The sequence below is a fragment of the Camelus bactrianus genome, chromosome 4, assembly GCF_048773025.1.
Source record: "Camelus bactrianus isolate YW-2024 breed Bactrian camel chromosome 4, ASM4877302v1, whole genome shotgun sequence".
NCBI lineage: Eukaryota > Metazoa > Chordata > Mammalia > Artiodactyla > Camelidae > Camelus > Camelus bactrianus.
The window spans coordinates 29,596,757-29,618,394 of record NC_133542.1 but is presented as its reverse complement, the minus strand read 5'-3'; the positions used below and the strand labels follow the sequence as shown (position 1 = coordinate 29,618,394).

The window sequence follows — 21,638 nt, the reverse complement described above, 5'->3', positions numbered from 1 at the left end:
AAACAAAACAAAACAGAACACAAAGGTGGAAGATGCATATCACCAAATTTCAAGGCTTATTATACAGCTATAGTCATCAAGTCAACACAGTATTAGCTTAAGGACACACCTATAGATACATGGAACACAACAGAACGTCCAGAAAGACTCACAAATGTATGTTCAACAGATTTTCAACAAAGATGTAAATGTAATTTAGGAATCAAAGAATGGTTTTATCAAACAATTATACTTGAACTGATTATCCGCATAGAAGAAACATAAACCTTCATCCTTACCTCAAACAACCATACACAAAAATTAACTTCAAATGGATCACAGATTCAACCATAAAAAACAAAACTTAGAAATTTCCAGGGCAAAAAAAAGGGGGAAAAAAAAACTTTATAAGCTTGAGTAAACTAAGATTTCTTAGGTCACAAAAGGCAAAAAAGTTGAACTTCGGTTAAAATTTTCCCTTTCTCATTAACACTGAAAATGAAAGGAAGGCCACAGACTAGGAGAAAATATTTGCAATGCATATATATCTAACAAAGGACTTGTATCCAAAATATATAAAAGAATTCTTAAAATTCAGTAATAAAATGCATGGGAATGATAAAGTCAGGTTAGTGGTTTCTTCTGGGGACAGAGGAAAAATAAAGGAAATATAGTATTGACGCTTAATTTCTTTAAAAATTCCTAGGTAGTAAGTACTTAGGCCTTTATTAGAATTTTATTTATTCTTTGCTCCATGTTTAAAATATTTCTAATTAAAAAAGAGAAAGTTAGCACTGTACCCAAAGAGAAAGGTTAATTCATATTAAATTATCATAGTCCCTAGACATTTGATGGCAGAATTTCCCCTATGTGTTACTCACCTATGGTTGTTTAATGTTAAGCACAGGACACATAAATATATTTAAAATTGGAGAAAAGAAAAAGATTCAACCATATTTCTAGCTTCCTACTGGCTATTCCTACTTATGTGCTTAAATGTTTCCTCATCACTTCAAACAACTTATTAAAAACTGGAGTTTACTGATGTTTCTTCACACCATGGACCTAAGCTCTTTTACTTTCTTTGCTAACGCCGTCATGTTTAAGTCACAAGGACAGCATACTGCTTAGGAGCAAAAGCTCTATAACCAAACTGCCTGGGTTCAAATCTTAACCTTACCACTGAAAAACTGCCTGGCCTTGGGCAAGTTACTTAATTTCTCTGTGCCTCAGGACAAATGTTGAATACAAATAAGGTGGTTAGAGCTAAACCTGGCAAACAGTCATGCTCAATGAATGTTAACCATTCTTTTTTTTTTTTTTAATCTTCTTATTGCTATTATTACAACTACTTCCTTTGTTTCCCCTATATCAAAGAAGGTACTAAGTCTTGATTGTTCCCAGGACATTATGACATTCTTCCTACTTCGGGTCACCAGTAGTGGAAGTCTAGACTACTACATACAGCTTTCTACAAGCCTTCCTTTTCTTCAATTTCTATTTCAATCTATTATACACTACTGTCAGATTAATCTTTACTCTGCCATAAAATCCCTTTTCCTATAGCAGAAGTAGTTCTATGAGGTTCTCCACAAGGAAAAAAGTATTTCACAGTGGGTTCCCAATTAACCACTACTATAAAAAATGTTGTGGTACAAAGTCTCAAGGTTGAATTTTAATCCTACAAATATCAAAGCAGGCTAAATTTATCACTAAATAAGAGGAGCAACAATATATTATAAATTTCCCTTGAATAGCATTAGTAGTTCCCTATTACCTCAGCAATCATGCCTAACATAGTTTGAGATTTGATTTAGTATAAAAATCGCCAGTCTTTTTTGAGTAATCACTTACCTCTGGGTCCTAGTCTCTTTTGTTATTACAAAAACTTATAGAAGTATCATCAATCTCTATGCTCCTAGACCCTACAGGTGTAACACTGAGCATAGCATTCTTTCCTGGTGGGTCCAGAGTAAGCACAGTTATCCAGGAAATTAATATCAATGAAGGATCTGGCAGACATGAACTTGTATGTCATTTGAACCACATAATCTCTGGAGTTTCTCCTAATTTTAAAGGTCTTTGATTCTATTTTAAAGCTATACAAATCTATATAAAATTCTTCTAATTTAAAAGTTATAATTCACTTGAGGATACTTCCAGAAATCTAGAAAGCATCCTGAAATCTTTTATAAAAATTATTTTTGTATAAATTCAAAGTAATTTGGTTCAAAAATTTAAAACTGTATTTTAAAATAAATTTTATTGTGATATTTCAGTATTAACTCATACTTTGGTGAGAACGCATTTTGGAACACTACTGAAATGGGCCCAGAAATTTGAAATGGCCAAAAAAAAGTTACACAGCTAATCTTTGAAATGTAGTTTCTGAAAATTTGAACAACATGAAACTTAACTTTTTTTTTTTTTAACAGTTACCTTTTTTCTTCTTTTGCTCTCAGCTGTTCTTCCTGTCTCAAAACTTGAACCATTATAGATTCAAAAACTCCACTTGTCAAGCCTGCCAAACTTCGCGGTGTTGACCGACGCCTTGTTGAAGTACATGCAGTTCCCTTCTCATCCTCCAATCCATAATAGCCTCTAGATGTAACTGCTATCGTTGTCTTTTCTCTCAAGTGCCTTGGAGAAGAATAAGTCAATTCATAGGTCAAATCTTCTGGGTAAGCAATAAACCCCCTTAACTAGCATCTTAAGAAGAATCCTTTTTGCTAACTACATAAAAGGTATTTAGTTAAACCTTGCTTAGCTATGTTCCAGATTTTTATCCTCCCTACATAATTTCTAATTTTCCTCACTCATGTCATAAAATCAGTCTGAATGAGAGTCTTTTCCCTACATTAAAAATATACACAAAACTGAAGCACTAAAATTATTAAAGATGTCTTTAATGAAAAAATTTTTATTCTTTGCAAAATTAAACGTAGCTTATCTTTACATCTCTTCATATATTTCATACTACTTATTATTAGTATAGGAAAGTATACATAATACAAAAATATTCTGGGAGAAAAAAATTTATGGTACATAAGCAACCTGAAGAAATCATAGACAAATGAGCAACTATAGTATATAACTATACATTTAGAAACCTTCTGACTAAACTATAAAACTAGGAATCTAGATTTCCTCTTCAACCTCACCACAAATGTCTCCCTACCCTATAATATTTTATTAATAAACTAAGATACTAATCTAATGATTAAAGATAATGATGAAAAAGTTTCTTAGCAGTTTGCTTAATTATCTATGAATTGCCTTCATGAATCTGAAATAATTAAAACCATTTATACTGAAAAAAGAAACACACATTAATCCTGTAAAATTTTAAGTCTAGACTAAAAACTGACTTCTGAATTTATATGCATTAACTGTAAGTCTATATGAGTTAATTGTGAAAAGCGTCAGGTAAAATATACGGTGTTTCATCTCTATAAAATCTGCCAGAGCCTATGAGGTTTTGTACATGTTGTTTCTACAATGCAAAATCAAGTCAACACTTGAAGTAAGCATTCAATATGCTGGTTAAGAGTCTATATAAATTAAAAGTTGATCCTGTAGTCATATTTTCCTGCTTTCCTATAGGAGTTCTTTTGGCTAAATAGGCTAAAGGTTCACCAAAACATAAACATTTATGGCATAAACTATAATCAAACTCCTGTCCATCTCGGACTATGTTCATGGTGGTTTATTGCTCTAAGTTAGAATGACTTTATAACAATCTTAGTCTCAGGCTATCTAGGGCCCATGAATGGTATGACTGCAAAGTTCCACTGAACTGTGGCACTATTATATGGGTTTTTGTTTGCTTGTTTGTTAGAAGGAGATTACATTTTAACTAATTCAGCTTTAGGCAGGTCATGAAGGTTTAAACTGATTTTCCAGTAATGCTGAAGAATTTGAGTTTATCTATCCATACGTTTCAGGCTGTGATTCTTTTATGCAGAATAGTATATATCTGTATGATAGCTAATTGGTCTGGGAGTGAGGAATGTGGGCCTAAGGCAAATAAAATGGCAATAAAAGATACTGAATGGGTATACCTGGGTTCCTTTTAAGTGCTTACACTGGAGAACTAACTAATTATGTAATTTTAATTATTTCCTCATCAATACTAATGGAAAAGAACATTAATGGATAATATTACACTAAAACATGATGACATCTCAGAGGTCACAATGTATGCAGAGCATTAGGGATAAGGAGAGTTGAGGAAAGTATTAAGTCATATGGCTAAACTGTTATGTAAACAAGTCAGAAACTAAATTTTATCCTTTAACTTTACTCTTATTAGAAAAGATAAGTTAGACACCACTTTTTAAAAGAGTATTTTCTCAGAACAAAGATCAAAGAGAAAGTAATACCCTTTATTACTCAACAAAAATAAGAATATAAGCTCTGATATTTATCATTTGTAATTAAAATACAAAAAAGAAAATGTTTCTCTCATATCAAGATGTAAAGATCAAAATGACATAGTACTCAGTATTGGAGAGTGTCTATAAGGAAAAAAAATTCTCATACAACACTAGTGGATATCTAAAATTGGCACAGCCTTCTTGAAAGTCAATGCAGTGATAATCATTAAGACTTAATGTGCATATATCCTTTGACCCATCATGCTTCTAGGTATTATATATCCACAACAACTATGAGCAATGCACACACACACACACATACACAAAGTATTGTTTGTTATTCAAAAAGAACAACCTGGAAATATAAAAGATCTTCAACAGGAGACATTAAATACAGTCATGTACATCACAACATGCGGTACAATCATCCATCAAAACCAACAGGTATATCTGTAAGTACTCACTGTAAAAGATGTCCATATTACACTGCTGAATGTAAAAAAGAAGTCTCTGGACAAAATATATGTTTTAACCCAAACATAATTATATACAAGTATATGTGTATGTTAACATACATGTGGCATGCAGCAGTGTGTGTTTGTGAAAATGTTCAAACTCTCACCTCAATTATTGCCATCTCTTTGTGCCAGGTCTCCTGGCTTCTACTCTGATCTCCCTACAGCCTGTTCTTCATGCAGCAACCCAGCTAATCCTTTTAAAAAGGTAACCAGGAGGGAGGGTATAGCTCAAGCTTAGCATGCACAAGATCCTCGGTTCAATCCCCAGTACCTCCTGTAAAAATAAATGAACCTAATTACCTCCTCCCCCAAAAATAAAAAAAAATTAAAAATAATAAAATAATATTTTTCAAAATCTTAAAAAAAGGTAATCAGATCATGCTATTCCTCTACTCTGTCTCCTCCAAAGCCTTCCAGTTACACTTAAATACAATCTGAAGTTCTGATGGCCTACAAGAGCTACTGTGTTATGGCCCTCATCTACCACTGCAGACCCTATTTTCTACTACTCTGCCCTCAGTTTTTGGTGTTCTGGCCACCTTTTTATTCTCAGCCACACCAAAATCTGCTTTGCACTTTATCTCTCTCCTGTAAAGCATTTCCCCCCAGATATTTGTATGGCTAGGCACTATCACTTAATTCAAATCTCTGGTCAAATGTCACCATATCTGAGAGGACTTCTCTGACCACCATAACTAGTAATGGATCCCTTGTCATTCTCTATTTCCTTACTCTGCTTTCTTTTTCTTCTTGTTACTTCATGCTACGATAGTACATTGCATTATATAATTACTTATTTGGTAATTATCCATCTCTTCACCAGAATGAAAGTTCCAGGAAGATAAGGATTTCATTTTGCTAATACTTTCAGAGCCTCAAACTGGGCTTGCTAGTAAGAAGATATGCAAAAACTGAGTAAACATATACACACACATAAGTTCTAATTATAAGCTAGATATTATAAGTTCTGTGGAAGACAGTCAAGAATAACTTCTCTGAGGAAGTGACAGGAGGAGGAGCCAGCCATGATCAAACAAACAAACAAACAAACAAAAAACCAAGCAAACAAAAACTCAAAGAAAAAAACAAGCAAACAAAAACTCAAAGAAAACCTTGGGGATAAGTGTTCTAGATAAAAGAAAGAACAAGTATAAAGGCCCTGAGGGGAGATATGGCTTGGCAGGTACGTGAAAGACAATAAGCCAAACTCCTTACTATAGCCTATGTGCCAATGAAATGCTTGATGCAAGGTACTGACTTCTCAATGTACATTTTTTAAAGTTCACTCTGACTGCTGGGAAGAAAATGGATTCCAGAAGGAAAAAGCAGAAACAGGAAAACAAATCAGGAAACTATAGCAGTATTCCAAGCAAGAGATGATAATAGTTTGTACTTAAGTGATGACAGTGGAGAGAAATGGGCAAGATTTAAAATATACGTTAGGAGAAGAAAACTCAGAAATGGTTGATATGCTTAACGTGAAAAATAAGTGAAAAGGAAGAATCAATGAAAAAAGCTAGTTTTTTTTTGGCTAGGGCCACTTCACAGATAGTGGAGTCACTTGCTCAGAAAGTAAGAACAGGCTTAGAAAAACAAAACAACAAACCAAAAGTTCAGTTTTGAACATGCTAAAATCTGAGACAGCTAACTTTTATTCAACATAGTATTGGAAGTTCTAGAGACAGGAATCAGACAAGAAAAATAAAAGGAATCCAAATTGAAAAAGAAGAAGTAAAACTGTCACTGTTTGCAGATGACATGATACTAAACATAGAAAATCCTAAAGACACCCCTCCAAAACTACTAAAACTCATCAATAAATTCAGTAAAGTTGTAGGATACAAAATTAATATACAGAAATCTGCTGAGTTTCTACACACTAATAATGAGCTATCAGAAAGAGAAATTTTTAAAAAATTCCATTTACCACACAGCAAAAAGAATAAAATACCTAGGAATAGATCTAAGGACGTAAAATACCTGTACCCAGAAAGCTATAAGACACTAGTGACAGAAACTGAAAATAACACAAACAGATGGAAAGATAATTCGTGTACATGAACTGGAAGAATTAATATTGTTAAAATGAGCATACTACGTACGTCAATTTACAGATTCAATACAACCCCTATCAAAACACCAAAAGTGTTTTTCCAGAACTAGAATAAGTAATTCTAAAATCTGTATGGAAACACAAAAGAAACCAAATAGTCAAAGCAATCTTGAGAAAGAAGAACAGAGCTGGAGGTATCAAGCTCCCTGACTTCAAACTACACTAAGAAACTACAGTAATCGAAACAGTATGATAGTAGCACAAAAAGACACATGGATCAATGGAACAGAACAGAGAGCCCAGAAATAAATCCACACACTAATGGTCAACTAATCTATGACAAGAGTATACAACAGGAAAAAGACAGTCTCTTCAATAAGTGGTTCTGGAAAAACTGGACAGCTTACATGTAAAATAATGAAATTAACACATTTTCTTATATTATATACTAAAATAAACTCAAAATGGATTAAAGACCTAAATGTAAGATGGGAAACCATAAAAATCCTAGAAGAAAACATAGGCAGAGGACTCTTTGACATAAATCATACCAATAAGTTTTTGATATTTCCTGTTCAGTATTTCCTTTCCTAAGGCAAAGAAAACAAAAGCAAAAAATTTTAAATTGTACCTAACTAAACTTAAAAGCTTTTTCCCAGCAAAGGAAACCATCAATAAAATGAAAAGACAACCTACTGAATGGGAGAAAATATTTGTAAATGATATGACTGACAAGCGTTTACTATTCAAAATATATAAACAGCTTATACAACTCAGTATCCAAAAAACAAACAACTAGAAGACCTGAAGAGACATTTTTCCAGGGAACACATACAGATGGCCAGCAGTCACATGAAAAGATGCTCTACATTGCTAATCATCATAGAAATGCAAATCAAAACCACATTAAGACATCATCTTACACCTGTCAAAATGGTCATTATCAAAAACACCAGACAACAAGTGCTGGCAAGGATATGGAGAAAAGGGAACCCTTGTACATTGTTGGTGGGAATGTAAATTGGTGCAGTCACTGTACAAAATACTATAGAGGTTCCTCAAAAAACTAAAAATGGAACTAGCATATGCTCCATAATTCCACTCCAGGGTATAAATCTGAAGAAAACAAAAACACTAATTTGAAAAGTTACATGCTTCTGAATGTTCCTAGCAGGATTTATAATTATTTACAATAGTTAAGATACGGAACTAACCTAAGTATACATCAATAGATGAATGGATAAAGAAGTAGTATGTGTGTATGTATGTGTGTGTGCACATATATGCACATATACATCCACACACAATGCAATGCTACTCAGCCATAAAAAAGAAAGGAATTTTGCCATTTTCAACAAAATGGATGGACTTGGAGGGTATTATGCTTAGTGAAATAAGTCAGAGAGGGAAAGACAAATACTGTATGATATCACTTATTTGTGGAATCTAAAACAACAACAACAAATGAATGACTATAACAAAACAAAACCAGATTCACAGATATAGAGAACAATGAAATGTCTACCAGTGGGGAGAGGCAAAGATAGGGGTAGAAGATTAATAGGTACAAATTATAATGTATAAAATAAATAAGCTACAAGGATGTATTGCACAGCACAAGGAAAATAGCTAATATTTTAAAATAATTTTATAATCTACAAAAATTTTGAATCATATTGTATACCTGAAACTAATATAATATTGTAAATCAACTATACCTCAATTTAAAAAAAATAGTAAAGCTTCACATAAACAGAAAAAAACCTGAAACACCTAATTGAATATAAGAAACTAGTAACAGCAGTAGCCTCGTAACAGTAGGGGACCAGGCAACAGGAGAGAAGAAAACAATTGTTATTGTAATACTTCTTGTAATGTTTAATTTTTGCCAAGATGTACACATTATTTTTTAATTAATAAACTATTAATAAAACAATCACTAGTCACTGGGGTGCTAAGCAAAGTCCATGTACACTACAATAACACTTCAATTATTTCCTTTAGATTTTCACAAGTTATATTTAACATACATAATTAGTAATGATTTATATTGCAAGTGAATCCTGTTGATCCTATACCACAAGTATCTAAATGCTCCCTCTGCCTTGGACTCTTTAATGATCCATTCCTCCCCAACCTCTCTCTCAGGTAGAAAGTCTCCTTTCTCTCAATCCCTACAGCTCCTGCTCATAAGCAGCACAGCACAGTGATTAAGCACCTGGGGCTCTGGAGCCAGTCTGGATTCAAATCCAGGTTCTGTCACTAACTACTTTGGGCAAATTAATCTTTGTGTCTTGTTTCTTCATTTGTAAAACAAGTTATGTAAATCATTAATTACTTGAAGAGATGTCATGGGGATTAAATAATTTAATACAGATAAAGCTTTTCCAAAAGTGACTGAGTGGCACATAACAATTACTAAAATTATGATAAATAAAATGTAATTTCAAAACTTCTGCTGGGCCTTTCCGTATTAAAGGCAGCCAAGGCAGGTTGTCTCTACTCCTTACTCTAGATTGGTAAATTAATCAAAAGTATTGTTGAAAAGGACAATCATAAAGTAATAAAAACATTAGGAACTAGCTAACTTGTGTGATTACAAACATTTAAAAATATTTTTAAGGTATATTCTTAAGTTTCACAAACCATGCCATGACTGATGACTTTAACCTACTTCTTAATGAATCAGTCTATTTTTCTTAGGTTTGTTTTTTTTTTTTTCAAATGGAAGTATAGTCAGTTTACAATGTTGTGTCAATTTTTGGTGTACACCATATTTTTGTCATACATATACATACATATATTTGTTTTCATATTCTTTTTCATTATAGGCTACTACAAGATAATGAATAGAGTTCCCTGTGTTATACAGTATAAACTTGTTGTTTGTCTATTTTATATATAGTAGTTAGCATCTACTAATCCTAAACTCTCAATTTAACCCTCCACACTCCCCTTTCCACCCTAGTAACTGTTAAGTTTGTTTTCTATATCTGTGAGTCTGTTTCTATTTTTAAATAAGTTCATTTGCATCTTTTTTTTAGATTCCACATATAAGTGGTATCATATGGTACTTTTCTTTCTCTTTCTGGCTTACTTCACTTAGAAGGACAATCTTCAGGTCCACCCATGTTGCACCAAATGGCATTATTTTATTTATTTATTTTTTATGGCTGAGTAGTATTCCATTGCATGTATGTATATGTGTATGTGTGTGTATATACATACCACAACTTCTTTATTTAGTTATCTGTCAATGTTAGGCTAATTTTTAGTGAAAGTGGTCTGTCATTTTTTGTTGGTAGCCAAACAAAGCAAAACATAACTAATTCACATGGCAAAAAATAAAATTCCTAGGTAAAAACCCCACAGGGTCAAACAAAACAAAGCAAAACAAAACACAAAACCCTCACTACAAGGTCCCACTGTTGTTATCCTGTTAGTGTATAGTCACATATGTAATAATATTTACAGGTAACAATCAAGTAACAGATAAAATCAAATCTAGTAAGTGATAAGCAAGATATAAAATTACACATGGCACTGAGAAGCAAGATGGCAGAGTAGAAGGACGCTTGTAGCTCACCCTCTCCCACAAATACACCGAAACTCACATCTACAGACCCACTCAGCCAGCTAGAGCACCTGCAGAACTCCGAAAGAACATCACCCTCTTTGAAAGACAAAGACACCAAAAATCTGGTAGGAGAAAAGGAAAAAAGAAGAAAAAGCAAAACAGTGTGGGATGGGTCCCACGGGGAGAGAGTGGCAAAGGAGGACTAGCACTCGTTCGCTGGGTCTCCCCTTCGCCAATGGAGAGGCCAGAGGGACAGAGGGGGAGCCTCCGAGGCTCAGATCTGCCCCGAGCACCCCTTGACCAACAGAACTAAGTTAAACAGGCAGAAAGGGTCCCCGCGACATCCAGCCCGAGACATAAGCCGGCAGCTGGGAGCGGGACAGGCTGCCTGAGCTGGGCGAAGGACTGGGGCAGCTGCACTGAGGCAGCCCCGGGGGACTGCATGGTGCTGCATGCCGTGGCTGGGAGGGGATATGGAGCAGAACAACCTCAGTCCCCCATAAATTGTGAAAAAAGCAAAGCAACATGGCTGGTGTGCCATGGGGGGAGGGGCGCCATAGTCTTTGTCTCTTCAGACCTGCAGCGCCATTACTGGAACTTCTCTGAGAAGAGAGGCAGGGCACAGCCACAGCCGCCATATCCTCCTGTGCACAGCGCCTGGGCAGGGGCGGGGCTGAGACCTGAATCCACACCCAGGGGCTCCGCAACCTCCTAGGCAGGACTGAGACTTGTTTACAGCCTGAGGCAGATAGGATCTTTCTGCCCTGGCACCTCAGAGAACTCACACAGCCAAGACAGACAAGGAGTTGAGATTTGGCACAGAGCAGAGGCAGGGCTGTTCCACGGTCTTCCCCGAGCCCGCCTACAGAGTGTGGACTGGAGGCAGAACGGGCAGCTGCACAGAGCAGCAGAGCGACCGGCGCCGGGAGAGGGCAGGTGGCCACCCACCTTCCTGGCAGGAACGCAGCACCTGACCACAGTGCTGTGAGGGGGTGTGATCTGCCCATCTGCCTTGCCCAAGTGCAGCATCTGACTGCCACATCGGGAGGGGGAGTGACCCGCCCACCCACTGGTGCCAGAGAGATATGAACAATATGAAGAAGCAGAGGAACCACCCCCAATTAAAAGATCAAGAGAAATCCCCTGGAAGCATGATCAAGGAAATAGACATCGATGGCCTACCAGATCAAGATTTCAAAAAAGGAGTGATCAAAGTACTGAAGGAACTAAAAGAAATAGTGTTTAGAGATATAAAATATGTCAAAAATGAAATTGAAGCTATAAAGAAGAACCAAGCAGAATCAGTAAGCTCATTTGCTGAGATGAGAGCTGATCTAAAGGCTGTACAAAGCAGGCTAGATAATGCAGAGGAACGAATAAGTGACCTAGAAGACAGGACAACAGAAAGCACCCAATCAGAACAGCTGAGAGAAAAACAATGAAAACGTTATAAGGGACCTATGGGATAATATAAAGCATGCCAATCTATGCTTAATAGGGGTTCCAGAAGGGGAAGAAAGAGCAAAGGGGATTGAAAAGGTATTTGAAGAAATCATGGGTGAAAACTTCCCAAACCTAAAGAAGGAATCAGATATCCAAGTACAGGAAGCTCAGAGGGTCCCAAAGAGGAAGAACCCAAATAGACCCACACCAAGACATATCATAATCAAGATGGCCAGAGTCAAGGATAAAGAAATGATCCTAACGGCAGCAAGAGAAAAACAGAGTGAGTTACAAGGGAACCCCCATAGGCTCTCAGCTGATTTCTCTACACAAACACTACAGGCCAGAAGGGAGTGGCAAGATATATTCAAAGTCCTGAATGAAAAAAAGATGCAGCCTAGGATACTCTATTCATCAAGGCTATCCTTTAGAATAGAAGGAGAGATAAAGAACTTCACAGACAAGCAAAAACTAAAAGAGTTTAGCAACACTAAACCCATGTTAAAAGAAATACTGACAAGTCTTCTTTAAATAGAAAAGAAGCAGGATGCTACAAAAATGAGAAACTCATAACTGGAAAGGTGATAACTACCATGAATTCCAAATAGAATAAACACAAAATTGTAAGAGACATCTAAGTCATTAAGAGTGGGAGAGGGAAGCAAGGAAAGCCACTGTGGAAAACAGTATGGAGATTCCTCAAAAGACTAGGAATAGACTTACCATATGACCCAGGAATCCCACTCCTGGGCATATATCCAGAAGGAACCATACTTCATAATGACACCTGCACCTCAATGTTCATAGCAGCACTATTTACAATACCCAAGACATGGAAACAGCCTCAATGTCCATCAATATATGACTGGATAAAGAAGACGTGGTATATTTATACAATGGAATACTATTCAGCCACAAAAACCAACAACATAACGCCATTTGCAGCAACATCGATGTCCCTGGAGAATGTCACTCTAAGTGAAGTAACCAGAAAGAGAAAGAAAAATACCATATGAGATCACTCATATGTGGAATATGAAAAAAAAAAAAACAAAACATAAATACAAAACAGAAACAGACTCATAGACATAGAATACGAACTTGTGGTTGCCAAGGGGTCAGGGGGTGGGAGGGGACAGACTGGGATTTCAAAATGTAGAATAGATAAACAAGATTATACTGTATAGCACAGGGAAATATATACAAGATCTTGTGGTAGCTCACAGCGAAAAAAAAATGTGACAATGAATATATCTATGCTCATGTGTAACTGAAAAATTATGCTCTACACTGGAATTTGACACAACATTGTAAAATGATTATTACTCAATAAAAAAATGTTTAAAAAAAAACTACATATGGCAAATCCAGTTAAAGAAACAAAACAACTAAGTCCAACTTAAATGATTTAATTATTTAGATCTGGTATACTATCTAAATTATTTGGCAAAAAAAGTTCTGTCTTTCTCTTTTCTCTAGCATTATTCTAAGATTTTTGCTTAATATAAAACAACTTTTCAGATACATTTCTATATAAATCTTTCACCAAATCTGTTGCCTAAGAGAAGCAAAGTCAAATACAAAATTAAAATTAAGACAAGCGGAAAATTAAGGGATGGGAAAAGATCAAATAGATGTTAGTCTTCTCTTCTAATTCATTTCATATGTGTCCCTTGTAATTCTCTAACTTAAAAGCTTTTAATTTAATAACTCACTAATATGGAATATCAAACTCTTCATTAGCAGAGCATATTAGGCCTTCTATGGGCTGGCACCATCATCTGGCCCCTCCAGTCACAGCTGTCATTACTTTTCTATATATAACTAGCACTCAAGCCAAAACAAACTACTGATCATTCCTTAGCTGTATACAGTGGCTTTTTCCCCTTTGCACTTTTGAATGTGCTATTCTTGTTGCCTGGAATGACCCCGACATGAACTTAGTTTATCAACTCCTATCTTCCCATATTCATCTTTGAATCCTTCTACAGTGCCTATCAAATAATAAGCATTGTTGAATATAAGGAACAGTACCTGTCTTACTACATTAATCATGTACTACCTCCTATCATATGATTTTAAATACTGGATCCATACCTTAGGAGAGGATATGGTATTTGAATTCAACTCAATATGTATTGAGTTTCTCTGCACTTGAAGAGCCAGTTTCCAGAGATACAAAAATACATAAGAAAATCTTAAACTTTAGGGTGGCAAACAGACATGCAAACAGATACAAATCATATGAACACAAAAGGTGGGTCCTGTAAAAACAGAAGAATATACCTAACCAAAGCTGAAAAGAAGAGGGAGGAAAAAAAGGCATAAAGAAGTTTTCTTGAGAAGATGACAACTCTGCAGAGTCTTATTAAAAAAACAAGCAGGAATTTTGATTTGATATAACTGAATATTTATTTGATTTTTGCATAAGCTCATTTATTTCATTAACTCAAGAATTACCAAACAATTATTATATCACAATATAGAGAGACAGATCTATCATAACATGAATTTTTTTAGTGCTATAAACAGATGCAAAACAAAGAATCATGGAATACAGTGAAAAAAGCAATTAATTATGTATCAGGTTAGAGGAGATAAAATCTGAGCTGAGCCTCTGATAATTAGGATTTCACTAGATATAGAAAGAAGAAAGAGACTTATAAGTAGAGAAGGAGGCACTTTAAGTGTTTAGAAACTGTTTTGAATTTGATGAAGTTAATGGCCAATGACTGGAAATGGAATTCTAGAGAAAGTCAATGTCTAGTTCAACACAAGTGTCATTGGCAAAACCAGAATTAAACTCACTTTACTCACAAAGTTAAGACATCTCCAGTACAGTAAGTCATATATTAACTCTTTCGGAGTTCTAGAATACCAAGAAGACTATTTCCAAGACATTTTCCCTCTTAATTTAGCGCAGAGCAAAACTATTGCTTCATGGTCACAGTTAAACAAGTCTGTTTAAACACCTAATAGTATAAACACAGGCATACTATAAGACTATCTTTGGGTACTATTTGAATATTCTGTTAATTCCATTAAAGGCCTAATTTTTCTTCACTGAATTGGAATCTTCTCTACTTTAAACATCATCATAACTTACTGGGTGCTTGTTAATTCTGTATTTTAAACTATGGTTCTTAACCCTCTTGGGGTCTGTGCTCCTCTGATGACCTACTAAAATTTTGCATCCTTTCCCTGGAAAAACTTAGATGTATGTCATATTCCCACATACATTTTTGCATACTGTATGGGTTGGAGGATGTTTCAGAACTCTAGTTAAAAACTTTAAACTTTATAAAGGCTTGGCACTCATACACAACTATAATAGAGAAACAAAAAACTTAAAAGTGAGCCAGAAGACTATGAGGTCAATTACTGTATTATTATGTTGTCCAATATAGTGCAACGCAATGTTATGAGAGCTTACTTTGGAATTCTTTTTACTGCTCCTGAAGACCAAATGAGAAACACAAAGAATTGTATTATTATCCACAGCTGATAAATGATGTAAGATCACACAAACACATCTAAATGGATAAATGCATATGGGAATAGAATCCAGGGTCTTTAACTTCAGGTTTTTAAAATTTTTGCTACTATTTAACATATTAGCCCTACATAACAGGGATTACTCACAAAATTAATGCTTTAATATAACTCTAAACTAAAATCAATTTTCTCAGATGATAAATAAAATAGCTTATTCCTGAAATTACTTTCATGTTCTAAATTCTACTAAAGGAAGAAACAGAAAAAAATGACTTGTCATAGAAAATTCAACAGATAATTTTAAATGTAAAGAAAGTAAGTAAAACTTCACTATAAAATCACCACTCATTACCTTTCATTTTAAGAAATTCAGCAAAATTACATCGTGCCATCATGCTAAACCTAACAATTCATAATTGAGTTAAAACATACAACCAGAAACTGATGGATGAACCCAACATTATCTAAAGAGTTATGGTCTTGCCCTTGCCTCCCCTAAAAAAGTGATCCTGAATTTGATGGACCTTCTAGAACCAACTACCAATTTATAGGAAATACAGAGAACAAAAGAATGGAACATTATCAGCAAAATTCAAGACTGCAGAAGACTCCACACGAACAATCTGTTTTCTTCAACAAAATTACTGCAAGAAGGTTGGGGAGGAAGAGTGGGGGGAGATAGAGAAGAAAAGAAAGGGAAATCTATAAATTAAAATACATATGAACCAACTATGTAACTCGTGGACTTATTTGGATTGTGATTCAAACAAACTATATATCAAATTTTTAAAATAATTTTTGAAACAATACAAAATGTGACAACTGACTGGATATTTGCTATCCAAAAATCTGTGCACCAAAAAACTTTTGGTGTGATATGGTACAGTAATTACATTTTAAATGAAAGAGTCCCCATTTCTGAGAGTTACAAACTTAAGCATTTACAGAAAAATCTAATGTTAATAATTTGCTTCAAAATAATACAGAAGGGAGGTATACAGAAGGTATAGATGGGACAAAATCAGCCACGAATAAATACTGTGAGGAACATAAAGGTTCAAATACTCTTTTGATTTTTTTATGTTAGAAATTCACCAATAAAAAGTTTTAAAACAATGAAAAAAAAATCTAAAAACAGAGACTACTTTGTGTAATAGTCTTTCACAAACACATGACATTCAAGCTCTCTCCAGTCTTTCTCAGAGGAATAATGCAAACACCTAGTATCATGTCTCCTCATCCCTCCCCCACACTATCCTTGACTTATTCCCATTTAATTTCTTCAAATTGTATTTCCCAGGAAACCGTGAATATATGAATCTGCTTCTCAATTTTTCCCCTTCATTCTGACTATAACCCAAAATACAATGTTAATAAAGGTTGACAAGTATAAAAGCAGTGATAAAAACACTTCAATGAATGGAAAATTCCAAATTCTGATGTGAAATCAACCATGAAACAGTGTTACTATATCTTGAAGTATCAGTCCTGGAACTTTATTGTGTGTAAAAATCATTTAGGGAGCTTATTAAAAATGTAGCTTTCTAATCACCACTCAGATTCTGAATTAACAGACTTAAATATGCTATTCGAGGGCCAAGGAATCTGCTACATCATTCTAACGCTGGCAATCTGGGAAACACCCTTTGGGAGAGACGTGTCCCATAAACCTTTGAAAATGACCTATACCACCTACAATTTAAACCACCTACTACTTAATTTCAAATCAACATTTACAGAAGTCAAATAGCAACAAACCAAGCAGAAAATGTCTCTGCCCTCATAGATTTTACATTCTAGTTAGGAGAAAAAGATTTATCATTAAATCATGCTATAAATTAGGTTGCAATCAATGCTATGAAAGAAAACAAAGGAGGCTGAGGAGGATAGAGGCTGACCAGACAGAGGGAATGCCTTGCAAATAAGGCAGCATCAGAGAAGAAAATGAGGGAGCCAGGGAAGGAGTTTATCTATGGGAATAGAGTCAAATTTAAACCTGCTTTTCCTCAAGCACAAATATTCAAGACAAATATGAAATATGTCTTCAATTTTATTTACTGATTATATTCTAGTATTTTTATCTTCCAATTTTTCTAATTCAGATATTAAAAATTGGGCTCGTAGGCTAACATGGAAACAATCTACCTTTGTAACTATTTCTTATGGGAAAACTTCTCTATATAATAACTTTTTGAGAGATGATCCGTTTCTCTCCTCAGTGCAAAATGAAATAGATTTGTTCTCATTTTTAGAACAAACATGAGAATAGTTCCTGAATTCACTACGAATTGTGTATTTAGCAGAATCTTGGTGTCCTCTATGTATTTGTTAGGCAATCTACACCGAAATTGAAAAGCAGTTTAAAAACATAAAACTTGAAATGCCATAGGGAGAATAATGTCAATATTCTACCTGCATACACATTCTGTAAGAGAGATTTTCTTTCTGATCTCAACCTCAGAAAGCTGAGAATATACACCACCATCACCATAAAAGTCACTATGAACTCATTTACAAAACAGAAACAGGCTCGCAGACTTAGTAAACAATCTTATGGTTACCAGGGAAAGGGGGTGGGAAGGAATAAATTTGGGAGTTTATTTACAAATGTTAGTCACTATATATAAAAATAGGTTTAAAAAAAGTTTCTTTTGTATAGCACAGAAAATTATGTTCAATATCTTGTAACAACCTTTAATGGAAAAAAATATGAAAATGAGTATTTTTACATATATGCATGACTAGGACTTTGCGCTGCATACCAAAAACTGACACATTGTAATTAACTGTACTTCAATAAAAATTTTTTTAAATAAATTAAAAAAAGTCAACATACTAGGCTAGTATAGATTGTAAAATTTAAACAAAAATGTTTACCTTTATAGCTTTTGAAAACCCAAACTGTAACTATTATAAATGTTACCATTTGAAAGAAAACTTATGTCTAGCAGATGAGGTATAACAAAAGGAGAAAGAAGCTATCTTTTGTAAAGTGAATATACTTCCCCAAAATACTTCCTGTGTTAAATAGCAATTCAAACACTTTCTGCATTATATCTAGCAATATTTTTTCATTGATGCTAACTTAGAAGGTTTAAACTCCCACAGAAGAGCAGTATTAGTAAAGTAGTACTTATAAATTATAGCAAAAGGTTAATTGTGTTACTTCAAACTGGTTTATCTCAATCTGTAGTCTCATCTGTTTTTATCTTTTAGAGGAGTGCCTAGACAGAAATGAACAGGTCTAAATTCTCAGACATACTAACATTTAAAGAGGTATAAAAGAAGCTAACAGAAGAATTATGTTTGTTTGAAAGTATATTCAGATAGCTGTACCCAAAAGCTTTAAATATGAAAGTTTGGGCTAAGTTCTTAGCACTGGCTATTCCAAGTCCTTAAAATTGCAACTACAAAATCTGTGGGCTTTATATTTTAAATTGTATTATAAAAAATAACAGCAACACATGGTCATTGCAGAAAAAAAATGAGAAAGTAGAAGGAAAAGTTAATCACTTACAATTGCATTACCCAGCTACAACATTTAACATAAGTGTACTGTCTTACAATTTTGAAGATACAATTTTTAACCCAATTCTTTACCTATATAGTTGATTCAAAGTTGTTAAACACTACTTTCCTTTAAATAAAATATTTTATTAATTATAAAATATGCTTATTGCAGAAAATCTAGCATATACAGAACATTAAGAGAAGAAAATGAAAAATACCCAGTATCTTTCTACTTAGCAATAACCACTATTAACACTCTATTGGTTTTCCTAAGCCTTTTTTCAAAGTATATATACTTATAATATCTTGACTTTTAAGGATGATTAATTGTGGAATATTTACAGGTGCCAGGTGGAAGATGATACAACAAAGGGCTTGGTTATGTATAATAGTACCACTGGGATTTATTAGTGTTTCCCATTGAAAAAAAGAAGAACAACAACCACTTCAAGTAATTTAATATATATTTTAAAGATTCATATTATTATAGAAGTTCCTTGGAAAAGAAAACAGCTATTTGTTTGTTCTATGTATTTCTAATTTTGTGGAGAGAGCCTAGAGATGATTTGAAAGCTAAAAGACATCTGAAAAGCACTAAATATTCTCTGCAAAAACATGATTTCTTTTTCCTGCTCTAGCCTTTTCCTTAGAAATAAAACTAAGCACAAGGGCATAAATACAATGAGAAACAGACTTTAAAGCAAAATACATTTGAATCTATTAGGGCATTTTTACTGTATTAAATTTAAATTGTTTTCAAATTATTATTTTCAAATGGAATAAAACCTCCTAAAATACTAAAGTCTATCAGTTTACTATCTTCCAATGAATACCTTTTACTTATTCCAGAATAAACTCTTTTCACCTTAATTAACTTCCTCTTCTTAATTAAGCATTTTAGCTTTTAATATGCATTATATACACTTTAATCATATTTTCTAATCTTCAGTCTTTTCAGAAGACAGTCAATCCTTACACAAAATTCTGCCTTTGGTCCCCTTGTATTTTCACTAGAGTCTGTCCTGGGCAATCTCATTCACTACTATTTCTTCAATCATCCTTCTGCAGGTTCATTTCTAATTATATCTCTAATCTATTCCTAGTCATTCTGCTGAGCTCCATATGCAGCTTTCCAATAATTCTCAGCTTCAAATCTTCAAATGAATGCCTCCTCTCTCCCATTCCCTCAGCATCACTATCACCTGGGCTCAAATTTATTTTGGACATCATCCTTTGCATCCATATCCAATAGCTTGCCGTTATACTACTTTCACTTGCTGAATTTACCTCTCATGTATCCTCATCCACCATTTTATTTCTACTGCTTACTATCTCTTGATGGTATTAACTCCAGAGTCTTTTAACTGGTTTTCTTTCTTCATTCACTCTCCTTCCACTCAGCATTCAAACTTCAAAGTAGTAGTAAAAGTACTAGTATTTCAAAGTCACTCTCTTAGCTAAATCCTGTGATAGATCTACAATGCCTACATTCTAAATTCCTTAGCAAGCAATCAAGGTCATCCATAATTAGCCCCAATCTATCTTTCTAGATTTATCTGCCACTAAAGGATCTCATCATCCTATACTCTAAATAACCACTGGATATAAGCTATTCATCTGGAATACTCTGTACTCTCCTGCCTCCACACATGTAAGTGTTTGTCTACCTGCCACCTTGAAGTGAGGGATAAAGTCATGTTTACCATTGTAACTACAGTGCTTTACATACTACTGATAAGATAGGCCAAATAATTGTTTAATGAACGCCTCAATTTAACTTATTAATAGTCTGCCCATCCTACAAATCTATGATTTCTAGAATAAAATCTAATAAAGTATTTTTCAATCCCAGTTTCCCCACCTCCCCTAGTTAATTATCCCCCCTCTGCACTCCCCTAGCACTCTATAATAAAGCTTATCAAGGTAGTCCTCAAAGTATGTGCCCTTAGAATATAAAGATCCTTGAAAAACAAAGGTTTAAACTGTATGAGTCCACTCATACATGGATTTTTTTTTCAACAGTAAATACCACAGCACTATAGGACCTTTGATCCTCAGTTGTTTGAATCCGCAGATGCGGAACCCCAGATATGGAGGAATCAAGTATATGGAGGGTATACAGAGGGCCAAGTTAGATGCAGATTTTCAACAGCAGGGAGGGTCAGCGCCCCCAGCCCTTGTGTTGTTAAAGGGTTAACTGTAGTTATTTCACGAACTAAACCAAGACATAGCAACAAAAATCCAAAAGTGATCATGTTCTCCCAGTTTGTAGGGGGGAAAACTAAGGTACTAAGGATCTACTAAGAATCTCTTCAATTAAGGGTTTCCTCCCATAATTTGTTTTAAGCCTTTAGGATCCCTAGCAGAAAATCATACAACTAAATATATCCATATTTCAGAATACTCTGCAAATAGTCCTATGATCTCCTGGTGTTCTAACAATGGAACAAGTTGGAGAATCACAGTTTTAACATATTTTACCTTTCACAACTGTGCATATACCATTTTTTTAAACTCCTGAAGCCAGGAATTTTTTCCCTAAGTCCCAGAACAAAGCAGGTGCTCAATAAATGTCTTGTTAATTGAAAGCCTTTCATCACTGCACTAAAGCATTTTCTGAACCTTCTTAAATAGCACATTTTTTTTTTAAGAATGACAATTATAATAAATAGCACTACATGGAGTAT

At 34.4% G+C, this 21,638-nt stretch overlaps 2 protein-coding genes across 4 annotated transcripts in view; both read right to left on the bottom strand.

Annotated features, from left to right (window-relative positions):
* Positions 1-21,638, bottom strand: part of BRD10 (bromodomain containing 10) — an 86,572-nt gene that overhangs the window by 60,215 nt on the left and 4,719 nt on the right. For 2 of the 3 annotated variants that reach the window (XM_074361592.1, XM_045520884.2), the window contains exon 2: positions 2,419-2,619. The exons of the other annotated variant lie outside the window; for it this stretch is intronic. In XM_074361592.1, the coding sequence (XP_074217693.1) occupies positions 2,419-2,619 (201 nt within the window). The remainder of the gene's footprint in view (positions 1-2,418; positions 2,620-21,638) is intronic. 3 annotated transcript variants of the gene reach the window in all.
* RANBP6 (RAN binding protein 6) overlaps positions 2,488-21,638 on the bottom strand; it is a 247,349-nt gene continuing 228,198 nt past the window's right edge. The window contains exon 6 of the transcript XR_012506354.1: positions 2,488-2,619. The gene's annotated coding sequence lies outside the window, so the exon portion shown is untranslated. The remainder of the gene's footprint in view (positions 2,620-21,638) is intronic.